Consider the following 24,236-nt stretch of genomic DNA (forward strand, 5'->3'; position numbering starts at 1 on the left):
GGGTGAAGACGGGTATATCAGCTAGTCTATATATATAAAGACGAAAGCCCTCACTGACTCACTGACTCACTGACTCACTGACTGACTGACTGACTCGCCAAAAGTTCTCCAACTTCCCGATGTCGTAGAAACATGACTTTTGGCACAAGCATAGATTATCTCCAACATAGGAAAAGTGATTGGGTCTCAACTCGATTATTCAATTCTAGCGCAAAAGCATTGGCGTCAAAATTTAACGTACATAATCTAATTCTCTCACTTCCCGATGTCATAGAAACTTAAAATTTGGCACGGGCATTAAATATGTCATAAATAGGAAAAGTTAATAGGTCCCAATTTGATTATTTAATTCTATGCGCAAAAGAATTAGCGTCCAAATTTTACGTACGAAATCTAATTCTCTCACTTCCCGGTGTCATAGAAACTCGAAATTTGGTAGGAGCATTGATTATGTCATAAATAGGAAAAGCTAATGGGTCCCAACTCGATTATTCAATTCTATGCGCAAAAGAATTAGCATCCAAATTTTACGTACGTAATGTAATTCTCTAACTTTTCGGTGTCATAGAAACGTGAAATTTGGCACGAGCATTGATTATGTCATAAATAAGAAAAGTTCATAGGTCCCAACTCGATCATTCAATTCTAGCGCAAAAGAATTGGTGTCGAAATTTTACGTGCGGAATGTAATTTTTTTACTTTCCGGTGTCATAGAAACGTGAAATTTAGCACGAGCATTGATTATGTCATAAATAGGAAACGCTAATGGGTCCCAACTCGATTATTCAATTCTATGTGCAAAAGAATTAGCGTCCAGATTTTACGTGCGGAATGTAATTTCTTAACTTTCCGGTGTCATAGAAACAGGAAATTTGGCACGAGCATTGATTATGTCATAAATAGGAAAAGCTAATGGGTCCCAACTCCATTATTCAATTCTATGCGCAAAAGAATTAGCGTCCAAATTTTACGTACATAATCTAAATCTCTCACTTCCCAATGTCATAGAAACATGAAATTTGGCACGAGCATTGATTATGTCATAATTAGGAAAAGTTCATAGGTCCCAATTCGATTATTCAATTCTAGCGCAAAAGAATTGGCGTCGAAATTTTACATGCAGAATGTAATTGTTTCACTTTCCGATGTCATAGAAACAGGAAATTTGGCACGAGCATTGATTATGTCATAAATAGGAAAAGCTAATAGGTCCCAACTCCATTATTCAATTCTATGCGCAAAAGAAGTAGCGTCCAAATTTTACATACGGAATGTAATTTTCTCACTTTCCGGTGTCATAGAAACATGAAATTTGGCACAAGCATTGATTGTGTCATAAATATGAAAAGTTAATGGGTCCCAACTCGATTATTCAATTCTAAGCGCAAAAGAATTAGTGTCCAAATTTTATGTACGTAATCTAATTCTCTCACTTCCTGATGTCATTTTATATAAAGGAAACGTCGCATGGTTACCTCCCCGTGGTGTTTCCTGGGTAACGCAGAGAACTATGCAAAATGGTGAACATATGTTTTTCCGGTATCTCTAAAGTAACCACGACTTCATAAGATTTCCGTGTGAACACCAGATAAACACCAGTACCAAATTAACTCGGGCGAAGCCGGGTATATCAGCTAGTTATTACATAACGAGGGATTATATAGGAATGTTATTTGCATTCTTTTTAGCGCCATAGTTATAGGATTCATTTAAGTTCCATTCACTCTTGGTGTGACAAAAAGTTTACACTCATATTTAACCAAGGACCCAAAAAGTTTCCATTTGAAATCATTCAGTTAGTTTTTATACTTGCTAGTGTAAATACTTTATAAAGGCCTTTTTCTAATGCTTTACAATTTCGTGAAATCTTTGGACTTAAATTTAGAAAAAAAAGCACATTGGATGCTTTGATAGTCTTAAAGATGTAATTGGAAGCTTCTGGGCTCCAATTCAAAATTTATAAAAAAGTCCTGTATTTACCATGTATCATTTATTATACTGGCGTCTTATGTAACAGAGGGCCTTTGGGTTCCTTCAGCCCCCAGGACCTAGGTAAGACAGCTACCTTTACACCCCGTATAGCTATGCCTCTGCATAGCCTAAAGATTAATGAGTAAGTGCTGATTGACAGATGTCTTCTGTTTCTTAGGTTTCTAACACAGAAATGGATATACCAATCTGTTTTTTGAGTGCTAGCACCCCACTAACCAGATATTGTTAGGAAAATAGATGCTGTTTTGGTAAAGTTTTGGTTAGTCCCTTGTTGTTTTCCCTAGGAATAGCCAACTCTGAATGTGTCTTGCAGCTTCTCTTCCAGTCCAAATACAAAATAAAGTAGTCAGCGGTACTCCAATATAACCACCTCTGTGGGGAAGCAGTGCAGCCACTGGTGCCAGCAATCCAAAAATGACCGTTGACTCACTGGTCCACAAGACACAATCCAATCGATATAATCTGGTGCGGCACTCAGGAACTCAACTCCATTCCGTATGTTGTAGAAGGAAAGAGTCCATCAGCTTCTCTCCCGTGTCTAAAAACATGTTCCTACAGCAAAGCCAATCATCCTAATAAATGGGGCAATTGGGGTGTGATAGCAGCCGGCAGTCTCCAATATTTATAATCAACTAAAAAAATGTATGAGAACATGCAAAACAGCATTTTATAACAGTAAATACAATGCATAAAGGGAAATTTTTTTTTTTAATGATCTCTTACATCATATTCTGTGTGACAGGGAAACTTTGTGGCTCAGTACACCATGGACGATCTGAAGCGTGACCCTCTCTACTGTCTAGACAACAATCATACCCATTTGATCCTGGCGGACAATGGATCTAATGGTCATCCATCTACAGAAATTGATCTTCGAGCGGCGCTGGAGAAATACATTTCAGAACTCAATGTTCCAGGTATGAACTATATAGACATGTATTTTTTAAATGCCTCCAATCTTATAAACTTGACTGATTTTTTTCATTAATATTTCTGATCAAATTATCTGGTGACTGTAAAAGCCAAATGGTCATAAACAATGTGATACAGTTATGGTTTATACTCATGACTATGTGCTTTTTTGCAGATTCCAATTATGGTGGGAAAATTCCCATTGTATGCTTTGCTCAGGGAGGTGGGAAGGAAACATTAAGGGTGAGTCCTAATGGAATATTTCAAATTAATTACCGTGTATACTCAAGTATTAGCCGACCCGAGCATAAGCCGAGTCTATTAGTTTTACCACAAAAAACTGGTAAAACTTATTGACTCAAGTATAAGCCTAGCTATACTCGAGTATATACTAGGTAAAGAAAAAATGCAATACTCACCTCCCAGCCGGCGTCTGTGTCCCCGATGCGATGGTCTCCCCGGCGGTGCGGCAAGCTGCTTGAGAATTCTCCCTGCTGTCATCTCCCTGCTCGGCTTTGAATTTCCCCGCCTTTAGCGCTGTGTAAGTAAGCGCTGTGATTGGATCGAGCACCAGCCAATCACAGCCGGCGCTCAATAAACCAATCCCAGCCATTCAGTGATACGGCTGGGGAATTCAAAGCTGAGCAGGGAGATGATAGCGGGGAAAATTCTCAAGCAGATTGCCACACCGTCGAGAAGACCATCACGCTGGGAACGCAGGCTGGGAGGTGAGTATTGCGGGTTTTTTGTTGTTGTTTTTTTTTGTTAGTTTTTTTTACCTCACTTGAGTATAAGCGGAGGGGGGCTTTTTCAGCATAAAAAAATGTACTGAAAAACTAGGCTTATACTCGAGTATACATGGTAATCAAAAAGTTTGTATTTGTAATTAAATGAGCACAAACTGAAAGTAGACTTTAGTCACATAGGTGTGCCTATTGGCTGTTTGCAAAATTGGATTAGAAAAAAATTGGAAAGCACACAGATGCAGTCTATGTGCTGTCCGATGTATACTGTGTTTCCCAGAAAATAAGACACTGTCTTATATTTTTTCCCCCCAAAAAGGGAACAGTGTCTTATTTTCAGGGGAGGCCTTTTACTTACCTGTTCCGCGGCATCGCGATTCCTCTCGATGGTTTCCAGCGGCAGCGCGGAGTCCTACTGGTCTTACAGATGCCTTCTGCTGGCGACGGGGCTTTGAATACCCCGCCTCCTGCAAAGCGAGCGCTGTGATTGGCTAATCGAGCTCCTCGCAGCCAATCACAGCTGGCGCTCAATGAGTCAATCACAGCCATTCAGTGATGTCATTCACTGAATGACTGTGATTGGCTCATCGGGCGCCGGCTGTGATTGGCTGCCGGCGCTCGATTTACCAATCACAGCACTTGCTTTGCTGCAGGCGGGGTATTCAGAGCCCTGTCGCCAGCAGAAGGCATCTGTGAGACGGAAGAGGACACCGCTGGGACACCGCCAGGGACATTGCCGCCGCCGGGACACCGCCAGGGACATCGCCGCCTCTGACACTGCCTGGGACATCACCGCCGCCTCTGACACCGCCAGGGACATCGCCGCCGCTGACACCACCAGGACACTGCCGCCGGCGGCTTCGTCGGGACACCGCTGCCACCGCCAGGACACTGCCCCGCCGCGGACCCTTTGAGTTTTTTTTTTAGTGGGGCACATGAGATATGTCCTATTTTTGGGGGAGGCCTTATATTTCAAGCCTCCCCCGAAAACCCGATAGTTACTATCGGGGTAGGACCTATTTTCTGGGAAACACAGTAGTACATGTAGCCCTTAGCATTACATGGCTTATTCTCATTCGTGAAAATGGTCCAGAATAGTACATGCTTCGATTTTATTCACACAGTCATTGGTCCATGCAGAGGCGTAACTTGAAGCTCCTGGCCCCCAATGCAAAACCTGGAACGCGGCCCCCAACTATAATTCCTTTATTTATAGTACTGGGCTCCCTATATGGAGAAGAGAGGCCTTATGGGCCCCCCAAGGCTCCCGGGCCTGGGTGCAACCGCATCCCCTATAGTTACGCCCCTGAGTCCGTGTGTGAATTGCCTAATTGGCTATTATGGGTCAGTGTGCTGTCTCAATGAAATCCATTGTAGATTCACACAGTATAAAGATCAAAATTATGGTGAATAAGCCTTTATTGATGATGTACAGTAAAAAAAATACAGATAACTTGTTTTATCGTGGTATAGTCAAGTAAAACATGCTACTTGTTCTTATGCTTCAAACAATCTCTTTCGTACAGTCAACTTAGTTTCGACCCCTGGCAACCCTATGAGCAATGTTTCAGTCTTTAATCTTAAAAATGCTCAAGATATGTGGAGTTTATTTTCACATAAGAAACATAATCAGAGTCTTTTCAGTCCATATTACGGCCCATTTCAATGTGTCATTTAAATCTGATGTCATCTCAAGTAGCAAATATGCAAAAGGAGATGGAGCAATGCTTTTACAACACCGCCTATAGTAAGACAGCATTTTTGCATGTCAACATCAGACTTTTTAACAAGCCTCGTAACCTTGACTTGGAATATGGGCCAAAGCAAAGAGATAACCATGCACTATGATGTGGGTTAGGAATGGTATAGTTTGTCCTTAGGGAGAGAACCTAGAAGGTGTCAGGAGACTTATAAGGCCATGCATGGTCATCTAGGAAATTTGAATAACAATGCCTCTACAGCGCCAGCTATTACATGGCAGCATTTTTGCATGTCAACATCAGACTTTTTAACAGGCCTTCCAACAATGACTGGGCAAAAAAACCCAAACAGTCTGTCTGGGCATGGTTATGTCTCCTTCTGGAGAAGACTCTGGCTTTGGCTTTTATTCCCAGTCATTATCACAATGCCAGTTAAAAGGTTTGGCATTGACTTGCGGGAATGCTGTCTTCTAATAGGTGGCGCTGTAGAGGCATTGTACCATCTCCCTTTGTGTATTCAATTTCTCAGAGGGGCATGCTAATCACAGATGGTTAAAGTTCAACAATGACGTGTATCAGATTATTCTTCAGGAGTGGTGACTGATGTGTTTTATTATCATTAAACTCAATGCCTCTTCAGCTGGTTTGGGGCCGCCAGTGTTAGGTTGTGCGCCTGGGACCTGTGGTTCTACAGGTTTACATTAGCACAGCTTTACAGGTTGAGCTGGCTGGGTGTGGTATTCTTCACTAGCCAATCCCATCTGGTCTGCTGCACATAAAGACTAGCATCTATTGGTAGTAGATGCTGGTCATCTTAGTGCTTTACTCTGTGGTAATTCCAATCAGAGCTGGTGTAATGCATGCTTGTCTGAAGTGTCTCTCTCACCTTCCCTGAGGATGGTCTGGACACCTCTTGTCCCGCCTCTCCTTGCATTTTGGGGTGCATGCATTGAGTAGTATGTAGTGCGGTGACCGCACAGATGCATACACCCGCAGGTTTCTCCCTTTCCCTTTGCATGTGTGGCCTCCAGATGTCTGATGTCTTATGTGTGTGTCAGGTGGGTGATACCTGACACTATTCCCTGTTATGTCAGCACAGTGGCTAACTCTCTGTCCCCTTGGTGTGAGGACACTTAGAATAGCTATAGTTTGCTACCTTTATGCATGTGAGTTCTGGTGGGGTTCAGGTTCTATGTGGTATGCATGAGCTTGTGTGTTGGTGTGAACAGTGATGTGTTCTGTATATCTGTGCAGGTTGCCAGACATGTGCTCTACGTGCAGTCCTGTTCTATGTGGTATGCATGGCCTTACATGTTGGTGTGAACAGTGATTTGTTCTGTACGTCTCTGCAGGTGCCAAGACATGAGGTGTGAACTGTCATGCTCTGTGTTCAGTGTGTGTGAAGACTGTTGTGTCCTGTGTTTTGTACTAATCTCCAGGTTCCTGATCAGGAATAGCCAGGTTCCAGATGAAGACAGTGGGGCTGTCCTTATCAGGACAATCACCCTGCTTTTAGGCAGAGGTTCCCCACTTTCCCTGATTAGTAAGGGACAGGTGTCCTTCCATCTTTACCTGGAGAGGTGTAATTGGTCTATGCAACTTGATGAAAGTTGTTAAGGTTTCATTAGGACACACACTTGCATCCGTGCTGAGGCGTGGCCCTTTAGTGCGCCGCATGGACATAACAGCCAGCAGTTGGAGGGTTGCAGCTCCGTGGTATGATCCTCTTACAGATCCTCTGGTATTCCAAAGCAGAGACCAGGCTAGGGGGTACCTAGCAAACAGAGCAATGCTTGCTAGGTAATGCCCTTTCAAACCCCATAGCCACAGCCTTGCAATGTAAACAAATGACGTGCAATAGGATGCAGATACCAAAAGAAATGTAATTTTTAATGCAGAGAGGTTATAGACATGTTTATTATCATGAAAAAAATATTATTTCAATGGGTTTTTTTTTTTTAATCATGACTGCGAAAAACTCCTTTAACTCTTCATCCAAATGTTTTTTTTTCTGCAGGCTATAAACAATGCCATTAAGAGTAAGATTCCCTGTGTTGTAGTGGAGGGCTCCGGTCAGACAGCAGATGTGATTGCTAGCCTTGTGGATGCTTTTGAAGGCACTTCTCTTGCTTCTTCAGCCATTAAGGAAAAGCTGGTTCGATTCATGCCCCGCACTATATCTCGCTTGGCAGAAGATGAAATAGAGACCTGGATACGATGGGTAGAGTACCCTTAAATGCCTTAAACGTTGGTTTTTAAAGAATGTTCCATGATGTATCTACTTGTAGTAATATTTCCGATCTTGCTACTCAAATTTGAGAGGTGAAATTTGCAGTCAACCATAAAATCCAAATCATTCATAGACATGAACACACAGCACCTTGAAATACTTTGCTTATACTTTTTAGGTCCAACATTTTGTGCTGATGGATTTCATAATATAGATTTATTGCAGTTTTTCTGACACGGAGCTCCAAATGTCCCCTGAATAGCCATATATATTTAAACCATAATATTCTGGTTGCCTGCAGCTTCTGCGAGGGTGAAGTTCACAGTTTACTGCAGACTACTTTATCACAGAGTTTAATGTATTAACACTTTGCAACAAACTCTAGTGGGGCAGATAGCCAGAATGTGGGGTTTAAATGTAAGACCATGAAAGGGATTTGGAGCTCTATATAAAAGAGGCTTTAAGGTCGCTCTCACAGAGGCTTTTAATTAGTGTTTAGGGCGCGTTTGAAATGCCCGTTTAACAATGCTGCACTGAGCCTGCATTTATTCCAGTGGGACTTCTCAGATTAGGATTTTAGCGCTGCGTTTCTAATACACGCTAAATTGAACGCTTTATTTTCTATTTTTTTTTTTGGTGTTGCAGCACTTTTTATCACACTGCATCACCCATTGAAATAAATGGGGTGCGTTAAAAATGCGGTAAAACGCTGTGTACTTAATGCTTATGCTGCAGCCAGATGTTAGCTGTAAGTCAATAAGGCCAGGGGGCTATGAAACAAACTAAAAGCAGCGTGGCTTTTCTGTGCCGTTTTCTCCCACTTTTGGTGCAGTATGCTCAATAGACTTTCTAAATGAAAAAAAAAGTTTAAAAAATGTGTAACCACAAAATTTGAAATATGCAGATCTCTGGCAATTTTCATGCACGTTTTTGAGCCAAAGCCCATGGGACCCCTACTATGACTCAAGTAAGGAAGGCAGACTCAAAGTTATCTCCTTCTGCTACCATAAGGCAGGTCATCCAGGAAGTCACCCACCGTTGTCTGCAGGAGATTCAGGTATCGATCCGTGTTGAGAGTCCCTTCGCCGTTCACTTATACGGGCCTGCAATGATAGCGTCAGCACTGGACTGCACTATTGAACAGCTCCATGCATGCATCGTAGCTAGAGATGAGCGAGCATACTCAATAAGGCAAACTACTCGAGCGAGTAGTGCCTTATTCGAGTACCTGCCCGCTCGTCTCTAAAGATTCGGATGCCGGCGGGGTAGAGCGGTGAGTTGCTGGAGTGAGCAAGGGAGAGTAGGGGGAGAGAGTGAGAGAGAGATTCCCCCCCCCCCCCCCCCGTTCCTCCCTGCTCTCCCTGCCCCCCGCCGGCCCCCGAATCTTTAGAGACGAGCGGGGAGATACTCGGCTAAGGCACTACTCGCTCGAGTAATGTGCCTTAGCGAGTATACTCGCTCATCTCTAATCATAGCAGAAGGAGGTCACTTCGAGTATACTTTCCTTACTTCAGTCATAGCAGCGTTCTCATGGGACTTGGGCTGCTCTCACACAGGTGTCTGTAAAAATGCCGCATTTTAAATACGCCGTTTAACAGCATTTTAAACAGCGTTTTCAAATGCATTCAACTGTGTTTTTTTTAACATACCCAATCATTGCAATGAGTGATAAGGTGCATTAAAAATTGCTGAAACACACTAAAATAGAACATACTGTGTTCGAAAATCGCGGCGTTAGAATGCTGTGCTCAAACGATCATCTGAGAAGCCCCATTGAAATCAAACACCAACTAAACACTGTAAAAAGACGGCTTGTGTAAGGCCTGTCCACGGGCGTTGTGATATCCCATGGCGGATCTCCGCCGCCCAGGAGCAGGAGCCAACAGACGGATCTCCGTGGTGAGCCTATCTGACAGATAAGCTGACTGCGGAGAATCGCGGCAATTCGCAGAATGCTGCAATTTGCAGACCATGAGCGGAGAATCGCTATGATTCTCCACTCGTGGACAGGGGGGGCTGCGCTTTCCATAGCAATGCTATAGAAAGCTTGCACTGCGTTCACCGGGGCCGGATTATCGCTGCGGGGAACGCGATGCAATAATGTCCGTGGACAGGCAGCCGAAGAGTGGCCTAAAAGATGCCAAAGGTGGATTTCTGCTTATCACAGGCTACTCTTTGGGCCCCTTCAGACGGGCGTATTTTTTATCAGTATTTTATGAGCCAAAAACAGGAGCTGCTCCAAAATTCGGAAGAAATGTAAATCTTTTAGAGATGAGCGAGTATACTCGCTAAAGGCAATTGCTCGAGCAAGCATTGCCTTTAGCGAGTACCTGCCCGCTCGAGACAAAAGGTTCGGGTGCCGGCGGCGGGCAGGGAGCTGCGGTGGAGAGTGGGGAGGAACGGAGGGGAGATCTTTCTCTCCCTCTCTCCCCCCCATTCCCCCCTGCTGACTGCCGCTACTCCCCCGCGCCGGCACCCGAACCTTCCGTCTCGAGCGGGCAGGTACTCGCTAAAGGCAATGCTCGCTCATCTCTAAAATCTTTCAATTCTACTTTCTCTTCGTACGTTCCACTTCTGGTTTTGGCTCATAAATTGCTGATGAAAAATACACCCGTGTGAAGGAGCCCTTCAACTTTGCACTTCTCTTTTACTCTCTCTTAGGCTATATTCACACAGGCAAGCACAATATCATGCTTGCCAATGTGCGTTTTGCACATCGATGGAGGCGTTTTTCATTCAAAACACGTCGCATCATTACTGTGAAATTGCAATCCTCAAGCACATGTTTCATGCACGTAAGAGGATTGACTTCAAGGGGAAACATCATATTGCATGCCTTGTGAGTGCCATGCAGTATCTTTAAAGGTCCCATCGAAAACAATGAGCGATACATTCTGAAGGAAAGCCATGAGAGAGGACATCCTGTGAAAACGATGCTCCTGTGAATAACTTCATTTAAAACAATGGAGTTCATATTCGCACAAGTTTAGTGCGTCTTGCAACGCACAAGGCTTGCGTGAGATACACGCTCCTGTGCACATATTTCCCTTTTCAGCCGCAGTTCTCTGGCGCGGCGCATTCAGCCAATCAGCTGGCTGGAATCAGCACCACGTGACTACACAGCGTGCACGCGCATTGCCTTCAGCAGCCGTGTGCACTACACACTACAGTTAAGCAGACGTGCACCACACACTACACTTAAGCAGCACGGGGTTAGGTTTAGGGTTAGGGTTACCTAACCCTAACCCCAACCCTAAACCTAACCCTAAACACTAACCCTAACCCCAACCCCAACCCCAACCCTAACACTAACCCTAAACACTAACCCTATACCTAACCCTAAACCTAACCCTAAATCCTAAACCTAACCCTAAACCCTAACCCTGTGCTGCTTAAGTGTAGTGTGTAGTGCACGTCTGCTTAACTGTAGTGTGTAGTGCACACGGCTGCTGAAGGCAATGCGCGTGCACGCTGTGTAGTCATGTGGTGTCGATTCCAGCCAGCTGATTGGCTGAATGCGCCGCGCCGGAGAACTGCGGCTGAAAAGGGTAATATGCCTCCTGTGCATGTAGCCTTACAGTGACCACAACACAAAATTGAAATCCACGTTCTAGGGCCCCGGGGGGGCCTGTACGCCATATCATCATGTAGCGCATTCAAGTACACTATTGCTATTTCATTATAGGACACCAGTATGCAGATATAGCGCTGGATCAATCTTTTTGACTACATTTTGTATTAAGAAATTAATCAGCATAGAATTTAACTCACGCCAAGCATCCACCCCCCTCATTATCAAGAGGCAGTGTGAGTGGCTGTCTCATCGGTGTCCTGCACAGGTGTAATTCGCTCCTCCATTTGGTAGTCAGCTACCTGCATGGTGAGAGGAGGATGCATCTATATGCACTCCTCACTCAGTAAGTAACGGCCATTTTCTGTGATTGTTTTTAATTTTTTATCTCCCCTTCTGTGATGCATTTAGATGAAAAAATAATTATATAAAATAATATTCAATGGTGGACCATCACTTTAGCAAAGTATGAAGAGAAGCTGATATTCCTAACTACTTTTAGGGTATGTTGACAAGTGGTGCACCAAAATCCATGTCAAAGAATACATCAGAATCTGCACCTTTTGGTGTGAATTTTGGTGCGCATCTGCCATGGATTTGACCCATTCAATTGAAGGGGTGAAATCTGCAGCAGATCCACATCTGTGTCGATATCTGCATCACATGGTGTGGTTTTCGATGTGGATTTTTACATTGATTATGATAAGAGATGAACGAGTATACTCGCTATGGCAAACTCCTCGAGCGAGTAGTGCCTTATTCGAGTACCTGCCCGCTCGTCTCTAAAGATTCGGCTGCCGGCGGGGAGTGGCGAGGGAGAGCAGGGAGGAACGGAGGGGAGATCTCTCTCTTCCTTTCTCCCCCCCCCGTTCCCCCCTGCTCCCCGCCGCAACTCACCTCTCACCCGCGCCGGCCGCCGAATCTTTAGAGACGAGTGGGCAGGTACTCGCATATGGCACTACTCGCTCGAGTAGTTTGCCTTAGCGAGTATGCTCGCTCATCTCTAATTATGATGTGGATTTGCTGCAGATTTCTATGCTGCGGAAAATCCACAGCAAATCCAACATATACAAACATAAGCAAACTATTGTCAATGTGTGCCAAAGCAATGAAAACACTGTACACTTATATACATAACAGGAATACAGGGCGACAAAACTCTTTGTTGTGTGATTTAATTTGCTGTCAAAGAATTTATTCAGTCTGGTCATTATTTTAAAGAAATGAAGCTGAACTCTAACTTTTACATCACTTTTACAGTATTTTGGTTGATTTTTGTGCAGCAGAATTGTTAAGCCAAAATCCGGAGTGTATCCAAAACATGAAAGTGGCACAAATCTTTCCATTCTACTTTTTATCTGTTAATGTTGCACTCCTGCTTTGTGGTACTTATGCCAAATACTGACCTAAATAATGATGCAAGACTGTGAGCATATGGATGTTAAAATGATCCAAAGACTTAGACTTTTGTCTCGTCGAGTTTTTCCCAAAGCACTACCCTAGTATGGCTCTTGTGAAGACCATGCAGCACATTTTTCATTTTAATGACCTATTCATATCATTCTTGGAAAATATTACATTATGGAAAAAGTGATTTTGAAGAAATATATATCAGGTCAAATGTAGATTTGCTTTTATCTCCCCATAACCTCAGATGTTTCTTTTTCTCATTAACTGAATGCTGTTCTAGTTGAAAGCACTATTGCAGATCCCAATAACCGCCATGTAGACTGTGTGCTTCTAATAATCATTTTTAGAAAGGGATGCATTTCTAATGAAGGTTTTAGCATCCAGACAGAATTTGCTTCTGTTCTTGAGATAGGACGTAGTGTTCTTTCATTAGCTGGGTCTATGATGCTATTAAAGGGTAGATGTAACATTCCGTGCTCCTAATAACTGTACCAAATTGCATCTTACTTCCAAAGTACTCTGGAACATTTCCCAATATCTTCATACAGTACGTTCTATCCACCTTCATGATGCTCTGAAAAATGAATAGCCATTAAAGGTAATATACTTAGACATTATTTATCAGCTATCTATAGAAGCAGGAGGGTGATCGAGGAGGAAAACCATCCACAATTACATGGGTTTGAAAGCGTGCTTATACCGTATGCTCAGGCTGATGTCATTGCGATACTTTGTGGTTCAAATTAGTGTTTCAAAGTTTTACTTATATTAATTGTACATTCTTCGTCAGATGAAATTGGTTTACTTCCAAGATACAACTGAACTTTACCATCAACTTGAATATTGTATCAGTTATGTTTAAAAGAGAGCTGCTCCAGCGTTCTGTCCACTATCTAGGGACTTATAGCGAGTCTAATTAATTTCCAGCCACTGCGTTGCCTTTTTCAGGGTGAGTGTTCAGCAGTTAGGCCGAATTAATTAAAGAAAGTGTAGGGGATATCAGCGGTCTTTTTCATTTAAGTCCTATTCCTTGTAGTGTTCCTATTTGGTGTCAGTCTTCCCATGTCCTATTCCGATTGCCATTATGGAGCTGGGAAAGAATTTTTTTCCCCAAAAGGGCAAATTGGCTTTTGCCCCATAGTTTTTTTTTTGCCTTCCTCTGGATCAACAAGGGGGATGGAAACTGTCTGAACTAGATGGACATTGTCTCCCTTCAGCCTAACATACTATGTTACTATGTCTGCCTTGTTGCCCCATCTCTCCCCTCTCCTGATCTTCCGCAATTACCATGGAACGTTACCGTCAAGTTGGTTATCTGATGAAGGCTATTGGATGTGGACTATGGTAATATCAGCATGGTGACAAGACTGTTGTTTATATCAGTTGCTCTGTGTTTGTCCTCAAAAAGGGTGTATCATAATATTAGCCATTGTCACATAATAGATAGGCTGAGCTGGGGAGCAGACAGTCCTGGGATGATTTGGATTATATTTTTGCAGATTAAAGAAATCATGGAGCACCTGCATCTTCTGACTGTGATAAAGATGGATCAGGCTGGAGATGAAATTGTCAGTAATGCTATCTCTTTTGCGCTCTATAAAGGTACGCCAAACAAACCCTGGGAGATCCAATCATCACTTTTTTGAATGAGGTGAAAGATTACCTGTTGTAGTATCTTGTGTAGAATAAATCTAAATATCCAAAGTAATTGGAGTCTTCGATTTACTTCATTTAAGCCCAAGGCCAATTTCAGATGAGCGTATTATAACACATGCTATAGATGACATGACAACTATATGTCATCAGTATCTCATCAGTATTTGATGAGTATTTGCCTCTGTATTTTCTGGCATTTGCTTTATTTTCTACTAATCGTATTTGCTGAACAGAAAATACTAGCATACTCAGGCAAAGAAAAGTAAAGGTAAGTCATGCTGTGTTTTTGAAATCCGGCCATGTGAATAGATAGCTCCATATTACGGTCCACAAAAATGGACCAAATATAGAGTTAAAATATGGTAGTCTGAAAACCGCCTAAAAACAGAATGTCTAGAGAGAGTATAGAAATAGCCACTGGCGTAACTATAGAGGATGCAGGGGATGCGGTTGCACCTGGGCCCAGGACCCTTAGGGGGTCCATAAGGCCTCTCCTCTCCATATAGGGCGCCCAGTACTATGAATAAAGCATTTTAGTTGGGGGCCCCATTACAGATTTTGCATTGTGGTCTAGAAACTTCAGATTACGCCTCTAGAAATAGCTATAGAACACTTTCAATAAGGACTAAACATTGATTTATCTAAATATAGTATTTTTGGCTAGGTTGTCATAAGGTTATATAGTTGTTGTATATGGTGTTGGGTGCAACCACAAATTACCATAGGGCAATTAATGGCCAGGTTTGTAAATTAGACACATTTTCCCATGGCAAATAGGGCCAGATTGAGTGCCACTGGTGCAAGGTAATGCTTTTAAGGCCCCCTAAAGAGCCCAGGTATAGCTGTAGGATGTTAATGTAGGGCTTTGAATGCCACAGTAAATCATTTACACTTCTAAATCGATTAACCACTAGTTCTACAAATTACAATATTCGAAATCCTACTGCATATTGTGTTATCCCGTCATTGTGACTCGTACTGGAGTTAATAAATAGTTTTTAATAAGTTAAAATATCCAGTGTACAGAAGGGGCCCAAAGCAGGATCTCCACCAAAGTCCTCCTGCCCTGATCTCAATATAAAGTCAGCTGTATATTACCATTGGGAAAGCTTTTCCATGAACTGAACCAGTTTCTACATTTTCTTAATGTAGCGTTTAGTACCAATGAGCAGGATAAGGATAACTGGAATGCTCAGCTGAAGCTTCTTCTGGAATGGAATCAGTTGGATTTGGCCAGCGAGGAGATCTTTACTAATGACCGGAGATGGGAGGTGCGTAACATCACAATGTCCTTAAAAAAAGATATCCCTGATGAGGCATATGTAATTCTGCTTAGACAACAGAGCAGGGGTGGAAAATTAGAGTAGGTATGCATCAAAACAAATACATATGTATGATGCACATTGTTTTTTAATCTTTTCTTCATCTTTAGCTCTCTAGCCTTGATTGAAATCAATGAGTTGCTGGCTCCAGCCACTGGCCACTGCATGATCCATATCTCCCACTAGTATTGGATGGTTAAATTACATCATTTAACTCTTTCCAATCCACTCTCTGACGTCTGAAGACATTATGATTTAAGGCTGTACAGCTCTGATGTTGGAAGACATCCGTCGGAGTTCTCTTACTGTATATTGCCAGCCTCTCTGCTGTCGGAGTCTATCCAATGTGTCACCCTATGCAGTACTGGCTTTAGCCAGCAGATAGCACCGTTGTATAACGGCAGAAAAAGAGTAAGCCCCCTGGGAAAACCAGGATACAAATTGGACTGGAAAGGGTTAATAGACATTACAGCAAACAATTACATCATTTACGACAATTACATCAAATGTTACAGCTTTTTAATGTCAATTTATGTTCAGGCATCAGATAAATTTACCATGACATTTAGGGTGTATTCACACTGTTGTGATATGGTTAAAATAGCACCAAAACAGCATTAGATAAAACCGCATTAGCTTTGGTCACAGTTTTTAAAGCGTCTTTCACATGCGAATCACTTTTGTTTGTCGTTTCACCTGTAAGAAACACAACTGCATCAAAAACTGCTGCGAAAACACGTGGTATTTCCCATGTGGTTTCAATATAAATAATAATAATAATAATCTTTATTTGTATAGCGCCAACTTATTCCGCAGCGCTTTCAGGCATGGATAAATGCAAAACAATACAACAATTGCAACAATTACAATGTGAGATACATTGGGTTAGACACAAATAGGTTGAGGGTGGTACAGGAGGTGCAGGGGTGGGGAACACAGGCAGTAGGAAATTTTATGTACAGATCATTTATCAGAAGGCAAACAGGGTGGAGCACCATAGGGAGGGGCGAGGGACTAGGTCAGGAGATTTGGTATGCTTCCCTGAAGAGGTGCGTTTTTAAGGCACGTCTGAAATTTCGTGCATCGGGAATTGTCCGGATGCCTTGGGGTAGAGCATTCCAGAGGATGGGTGCTGCTCTGGTGAAGTCCTGTAGGCGAGCATGTGAGGTTCGTATTACAGGGGTGTTTAGTCTGAGTGTGTTATCCGATCGGAGTGAGAGCACTGGGTGGTGTACTGACAGTAGGGAGGCGATGTATGGTGGCGCAGCGCCATGCAGAGCTTTGTGAGTGAGGTAGAGGAGTTTAAATTTAGTTCTGCAGTGGATGGGCAGCCAATGCAGCGACTGGCATAATGCAGAGGCGTCTGAATAACGACTGGATAGAAAAATGAGTCTAGCTGCTGCATTTAGTATGGATTGGAGTGGAGTGAGCCTAGTGCGGGGGAGGCCAATGAGTAGCGAGTTGCAGTAGTCAAGCCGGGAGTGGACGAGTGCAACCACGAGCGTCTTTAGCGTGTCCGTGGTTAGGAACGGACGTATTTTAGCAATATTTCTGAGGTGCAGGTGGCATGTTTGGGCCAGAGATTGGATATGGGGGGCAAAGGAGAGGTCAGAGTCCAGTGTGACCCCAGGGCATCGGGCATGCCGTCTGGGGGTTATGATGGTGCCAGACACTGGAATGGAGATGTTGAGGGGAGGTCGGTTAGAAGGTGGAAAGACAAGGAGGTCAGTTTTAGAGAGGTTTAGTTTGAGAAAAAGGGAGGACATAGTGTTAGAGACAGCGGACAGACAGTCGGTGATATTTTGGAGGAATGTTCCAGAGATCTCACGAGAGGAGGTGTATAGTTGGGTGTTGTCAGCGTAGAGATGGTATTGGAGGCCAAATCTGTGGATGGTTTGTCCAATTGGGGCAGTATAGATAGAGAAAAGAAGGGGACCAAGGACCGAGCCCTGGGGTACCCCGACAGCGAGAGGAAGTGGAGCAGAGATAGAACCAGCAAAGGAAACACTGAAAGAGCGGTCAGAGAGGTAGGAAGAGAACCAGGAGAGAGCAGTATCCTTTAGACCAATAGAGTGGAGCATAGTGAGAAGGAGATTATGGTCGACAGTGTCAAATGCAGCAGACAGGTCAAGGAGGATTAGTAAGGAGTAGTCACCTCTCGACTTTGCAGTCATCAGGTCATTTGTTACTTTTGTAAGGGCAGTTTCGGTCGAGTGTAGAGAGCGGAAACCAGCCTGGAGGGGGTCGAGGAGTGAGTTGTCAGAGAGAAAGCGAGTAAGGCGGGAGTAGACCAGGCGTTCCAGTAATTTGGAGATAAAGGGGAGGTTTGAGACGGATCGGTAGTTGGCAGCATTAGTCGGGTCCAGGGTTGGTTTTTTAATCAGAGGGGATATAATCGAGTGTTTGAATGAGGTTTTAATGGTTTTAATGGACTGCGAATGTATGAAAGCAGACTTAGAGCTCTTTCACATGAGCGTCAGTTTAACGCTCTGATAGCTGTGCTAAAACATTGCGGCTATTGGAGAGTTAAATGGCAGCTGAAAGCACGTCACGGCTAGTATTTGCGAGTATGCCACTCCTTCGCCCTCCCCCTCCCGTCTCCTTCCTTTGCCATCCAGTTCCCAAGGGAGTCTATGGGAGCCGCCGGTGTTGTGCCATCAAAAGATAGGACCTGAAATTTGCCACGACCATTCTTTAGGTCCTAATTAGGAAAAGTAAAGGGGTCACAACTTGATTAATCAATTCTAAGTGCAAAAGTAAGTGCCCCCTATGTTATGTAAATAATAATAAACATCTATACCGTACCAATGGGAAATTTAACACAGCCATTCTTTAGGTCATAAATTAGAAAAGTAAAGGGGTTGCAACTTGATTATTCAATGCTAAGTGTAAAAGTAAGTGACCCCCTATGTAATGTACCATATCTAATTCTCTAACTTCCCGGTGACGTACAAACATGAAATTTGGCACAACCATTCTTTAGGTCCTAAATAGGAAAAGTAAAGGGATCACAACTTGATTATTCAATTTGAAGTGCAAAAGTAAGTGACCCCCTATGTAATGTACCTATGAGTAATGTAATTCTCTAACTTCTCAGTGTCGTACAAACTCAAAATTTGACACAACCATTCTTTAGTGTGTATATAGGAAAAGTAAAGGGGTCACAACTTGATTATTCAATTCTAAGTGTCAAAGTAAGTTACCCCCTATGTAATGTAACTAATAACACACATTTGTACAAACGTGAAATTTGCCACGACCGTTCTTTACATCCTAAATAGGAAACGTTAAGGTGTGGCTACTTGAATATTCAATTCCAAGTGTGAAAAAATCCATGATACATGAGAGAGTTTTTTAATCAGAAGCAATTAAGCCTAGGTAAATGATTTGTATACTGAGGAGAAGCTACCACACCTCTATGTGTATATACTGAGGAGAATCTAATTGACCTCTGTGCACATATACTGAAGGGCTATAAAGTACATAAGGAAGTGGCCATGGACTGCAGGGGTGGAGCAGGCCTTTAAGGCTAAATTTGAATAAAAGGGGTGTTACCTTTAAAGTTAAAAATTGAGGAGAGTGGGAGGGGTGGCACATTCTGCAGAGGGACATTGGTACATGCAGTCTGAGGAGAATCTAACGCTCCTCTATGTGTATACATATTTTATTCCTCAGTTCCTCTAAAGTAACCATGATTTTATAAAATTTTCTATGTGAACAACAGGTAAACACCTGTACCAAATTACCTAGGTGTGAAGCCAGGTATATCAGCTAGTATCTTTATACTTGTCTCCTTTGGCTTTCTCAATTTTTCTTGATAATTCAAGAAAACATTCTTCTTTATTAGGAGATGGGAGGGTATAATGTCCACAAATGTAAATCTGTAGTTTACACTGAGGCATGATTTGACTAAACTGTAACAGAAAAGAACGTTCAGAAACCCTTTTTCCTTTGACCATTTATGTTGCCATATCTTTATTTCATCATGTATTATCAACAGGGATGAAACTTAAATTACGACACATACAGTATAAGAAGGTGGCATTGTGCATTCTGCAGGACTGCAGTTTAGTTTATAGCAGCAGTCCAGCACCACATATAGTGCATATAGTGACATTCTTCTGTTTCATTTGTCCACTCGTTTCCCCACCTTTATTCGATTGTCCTTCTCTTTTCTCATTTTTCACAGTCAAGTGACTTGGAAGATGCAATGTTTACAGCACTGGTAAAGGATAGGCCAAAATTTGTTCGTCTTCTCCTGGAGAATGGTTTGAATCTACGCAAGTTTCTTACTAGTGAAGTCCTTACTGAACTTTTTTCTCAACACTTTAGTACTCTAGTATTTCGTAATTTGCAGATTGCCAAAAATTCTTACAATGATGCTTTACTCACCTTTACCTGGAAGATGGTTTTGACCTATCAACGAAATCGGAAAGAGGAAAGGAATAGCTGTGATGACTCTGAGATTCAGGTGAATGACCGCCAAACCTTTTTATAGGTTATAACTGGATGTACACATAATCTTCTATAAATGTATCTATGCCCATGAAATGTATAAGTGTATATTTCAGTGTAAGAAGAATGAAAAACTGAAGACTGGCCATGAAGAGCTGGTTTCATTGTCTTCTAATTCCTTTAAAGCACCCCTCCGGCCACAGTGCTTCTCTGACTACCTGATGCAAAATGTGCATTAATATGCATAAATAGGCTAAGACACTACATACTGATCTGACTGACCAGTGCTGCTCATGTAGGCAGCAGTGGCCAATCAAAGCAGGTGTAGGGGCTAAGACTAATTAAATATACTAATGCACAGTAGGCATCAGGTAGTCAGAGAAATGGTGTGGCCATCTTTGTTTGTCCAGGACTGGAGGGTTGCTTTAAGGACGATTACACCAATGTATTTCTTGAATACAATGTATTTCTTTAGTTACTTCAGAAGGGTCAGTGATCCTGGGATTATTCCGATTGCCAGACTTGGAGTTAGGAAGGAATTTTTTTTTTTCCTTAAAAGAGGAAAATTGGCTTCTACCTCATTGAGGTTTTTTGCCTTCCTCTACATCAACATTTGGGGGTAATAGACTGAACTAGAGGGACATAGGTCTTTTTTCAGCCACATATACTATATTACATCAATGCAAAACGTAGGCTGTAATCTCTATTTTTGTTTTTATTTGATCAGGATCTGACTCCAATAATAAAGCATCCAATCCAGATTCTGTTTATTTGGGCCATACTACAGAACAAAAGAGAACTATCTAAAGTGATATGGGAGCAGGTGAGAGCACTGTCATCTACACATGTCGTTACATTTAATTCCATTATTTTTATTTCATTGGTGGTCTCTAGAGATGAGCGAGCGTACTCGGAAAAGCACTACTCGCTCGAGTAATTTGCTTTATCCGAGTATCGCTGTGCTCGTTCCTGAAGATTCGGGTGCCGCTGCGGCTGACAGGTGAGTCGCAGCGGGGAGCAGGGGAGAGCGGGCGGGAGAGAAGGAGAGAAAGATCTCCCCTCCGTTCCTCCCCGCTCTCCCCTGCAGCTCCCCGCTCCGTGCCGGCACCCGAATCTTCAGGGACGAGCACAGCGATACTCGGATAAAGCAAATTACTCGAGCGAGTAGTGCTTTTCCGAGTACGCTCGCTCATCCCTAGTGGTCTCACATGTTTCCCAAAATACCCATAGCAGCCTAGTTAATGTTTGATGGTGCCCTAAACATAGTTAAAGAGCTTGTCCACCCACTATAAAAAGTCATTTAAATTTTTCTACATGGGCATTAGTTAAATTACTAAGGACCCCATACTCTTACCCATGTATAGTTCTGTCCCAGAGGTCAAAGGGGGGAAAAGTTGAAAGGTCACTTTCAGTTTTTGCCTCCACTCATGTGCCAATGAGCTCTTTACCACTTCCTGGTTAAGTGGGCAGATTTACATCTAATGCCCGCATTACAATGTTCAGGTCCTTCAGCCTGATGCCGTGTACTGCACTCACTTTCACTTTGTTTGTTTACTTTGTCTCTAGAGCCTTTATTCGCTCCTAGAGTTGTGCCACTTACCAAGTTTTTTGATTTTACTTTTGGCTTTACTAATAAGCCCAATTGCCATGGGCAATATGTCACTGCATTATCCGCGGTGATGATACAGCCGCTGGTAACTCAGTCAACGTTTTCCATAGGCTAACTATGGAATGCGCAGCCCGAAGTCCACGTGCGGAGAATCATAGCGATTCTCCACTCGCGAGATTAAAATCGCGGTATGCTGCAATTTGCTGTGATTCTCTGCGGTGAGCCTATCTATTAGGCTCTTCATGGAGACCTGTGAGTGCCCCCCGCGGGCGAATATCACTAGAGATATTCCGTCCCGGCCGTGGACAGGCAGCCGAAGACGTTCCGTGCGCCAGCAACACCTTAAATTCATATTTATTTTTCAATTACCATATGATCACACACCATTGTATTTCTGAATCTCTGCCTTTGGAATGGCTCAACCTCTCTTGCATTCTCTAAGGGGTAGCCTAACATCTGCGCAGCATGAATTTGAACTAAAGTAACCATCCGGTCTTGGACAAACAAAGATGGCAGCACCGCTTCTTTGACTACCTGATGCACACTATGCAATAGCATGCATTATTAGTAGAGATGAGCGAGCATACTCGCTAAGGGCAATTGCTTGAGCGAGCATTGCCCTTAGCGAGTACCTGACCGCTCGAGAGAAAAGGTTCGGCTGCCGGCGCAGGGGAGCAGAGGGGGAAGCGGGGGGGGGGGGGGGGGGGGTGAGGGAGAGAGAGATCTCCCCTCCGTTCCTCCCTCCTCCCTGCTCTCCCCCGCAGCTCCCTGCCCGCTGCCGTCACCCAAACCTTGTCTCTCGAGCGGGCAGGTACTTGCTAAGGGCAATGCTCGCTCAAGCAATTGCCCTTAGCGAGTATGCTCACTCATCACTAATTATTAGTCTAAGACTCTACCCACTGCTTTGATTGGCTGACCCTGTAAGCAGCATTGGCCAATCAGAGCAGCATGTAGTGTTTTATATTACCGATGCCTACTAATGCACAGTGTGCATCATGTAGTTAAAGAAGCGGTGCGGCCATCTTTGTTTGTCCAGGACCCAATGGTTGCTTTAAGCTCTAATACAATACCAAGTACGGCCCTTGGATAAAAATGGTTCTGTTTCTGGGAATAAAACAAGCAAATCTTTTTTTTTCTAATCCAGCACAACTCCTTTATGTGCTGCTGTATATTTTACCATAGTTTATTCTCCCATCACTTTATATGTTTGTCTTCACATATTAGCATAGCTATAAAGCAGGTAGAATCACACACTGGATGGCTTTATAGTGCAATGAATGGTTTATAAAATGATATCCCTATAACTATATAATAACTCACCGGTGTTTTTTCTATATTTATTATAATACTATTTAGTGCTAGAAGCCTTTGTTGGAAATAGTACAAGAATATGTTTTATTCCAGACAAGAGGATGCACTCTGGCTGCGCTGGGAGCGAGCAAACTACTGAAAAGCTTGGCCAAAGTCAAAAATGATATCAATGCCGCCGGGGAATCGGAAGAGATTGCAAATGAGTATGAAACCAAAGCCGTGGGTAAAGTTTGGATGACTTGTTATGTTATAAAATAAGAACGAATGACCTACGGCATAATATCGATTAAGAACTCTCGTCCTTGTGTAATTAAAGCAATATCTTGTATAAACAATTTCATTGGAAGCATGCATTTAATCAGTGGTAACATACCTGTACCCAAGGGGCCATTTTTAGCCTGTATGGACTTTATACGATTGTTCCTTGGCTAGACTGCGTATTGATGTACAGTAGAATCTGATGAAATGAGCAGAGCGAATAGCATAGTATTAATATTTTATGACAGTCTTACTTTATGTGCCGAAGCAGAGTCTTAGATATAATTCCCTTAAGTATACACAGCACTTCTACTGTAAAATTACTGTTCGGTTAGGATGTTGCGTTAGATCATTTTGAAATGCGAATGTAATAACACTGAACTATTATTATAAATACTATTATTATAAATGCTATTATTTAAATTTGCTATTTATTAGTTTAGATAAATAGCAAATTTAGAGCATCTACAAATAGCACTCCCATGTAATAACATACAATATTTGCTTTCAAAAGAAAATAAAAATCACAGAAGACGCTATACTTACTGCTATACTAATACAACATGTAAGGGCAGGTAGAGACACCACATCCCACAGTATGCATACAGGCAAATTGCTATGAGGAGGAACAATTACAATGATCCTCCATGTAGCAGTTTGCCAGTCTACATGCTATTTAGGATGTGGTGTCTATTAACCCTTTCCAATCCAATTTGTATACTGGTTTTACTAGGGGGCTTACTCTTTTTCTGCTGTTATACAACGGCGCTATATGCTGGCTAAAGCCAGTACTGCATGAGGTGACACGTTGAATAGGCTCCGACAGCAGAGGTGCTGGTAATATACAGTAAGAGAACCCCAATGGACGTCTTCCAACATCAGAGCTGTACGGCCTTAAATCATAAGACGTCAGAGAGTGGATTGGAAAGGGTTAAATTGTAGGAAAATTCAGCTCAGCTCAGGTTTGGAAAATTCAAATTCAAAACTTTATTCCTTTTAAGTGTATTTAAATTGCTACCACTGCACAAAAAGACTCTGTTGCCTCTGTTCCTGGCGCTGCACTGCGC

At 42.7% G+C, this 24,236-nt stretch overlaps 1 protein-coding gene across 1 annotated transcript in view; it reads left to right on the plus strand.

The window, feature by feature from the left end:
* Positions 1 to 24,236, plus strand: part of TRPM8 (transient receptor potential cation channel subfamily M member 8) — an 85,157-nt gene that overhangs the window by 38,921 nt on the left and 22,000 nt on the right. Inside the window, exons 7-14 of the mRNA XM_066577356.1 lie at positions 2,735 to 2,909; positions 3,080 to 3,147; positions 7,365 to 7,568; positions 14,058 to 14,160; positions 15,367 to 15,485; positions 19,726 to 20,007; positions 20,719 to 20,814; positions 23,005 to 23,134. Coding sequence (XP_066433453.1) covers positions 2,735 to 2,909; positions 3,080 to 3,147; positions 7,365 to 7,568; positions 14,058 to 14,160; positions 15,367 to 15,485; positions 19,726 to 20,007; positions 20,719 to 20,814; positions 23,005 to 23,134 — 1,177 coding nt within the window. The remainder of the gene's footprint in view (positions 1 to 2,734; positions 2,910 to 3,079; positions 3,148 to 7,364; positions 7,569 to 14,057; positions 14,161 to 15,366; positions 15,486 to 19,725; positions 20,008 to 20,718; positions 20,815 to 23,004; positions 23,135 to 24,236) is intronic.

Source organism: Eleutherodactylus coqui, chromosome 8 (genome assembly GCF_035609145.1).
Source record: "Eleutherodactylus coqui strain aEleCoq1 chromosome 8, aEleCoq1.hap1, whole genome shotgun sequence".
In the NCBI taxonomy this organism is placed as follows: Eukaryota; Metazoa; Chordata; class Amphibia; order Anura; family Eleutherodactylidae; genus Eleutherodactylus; species Eleutherodactylus coqui.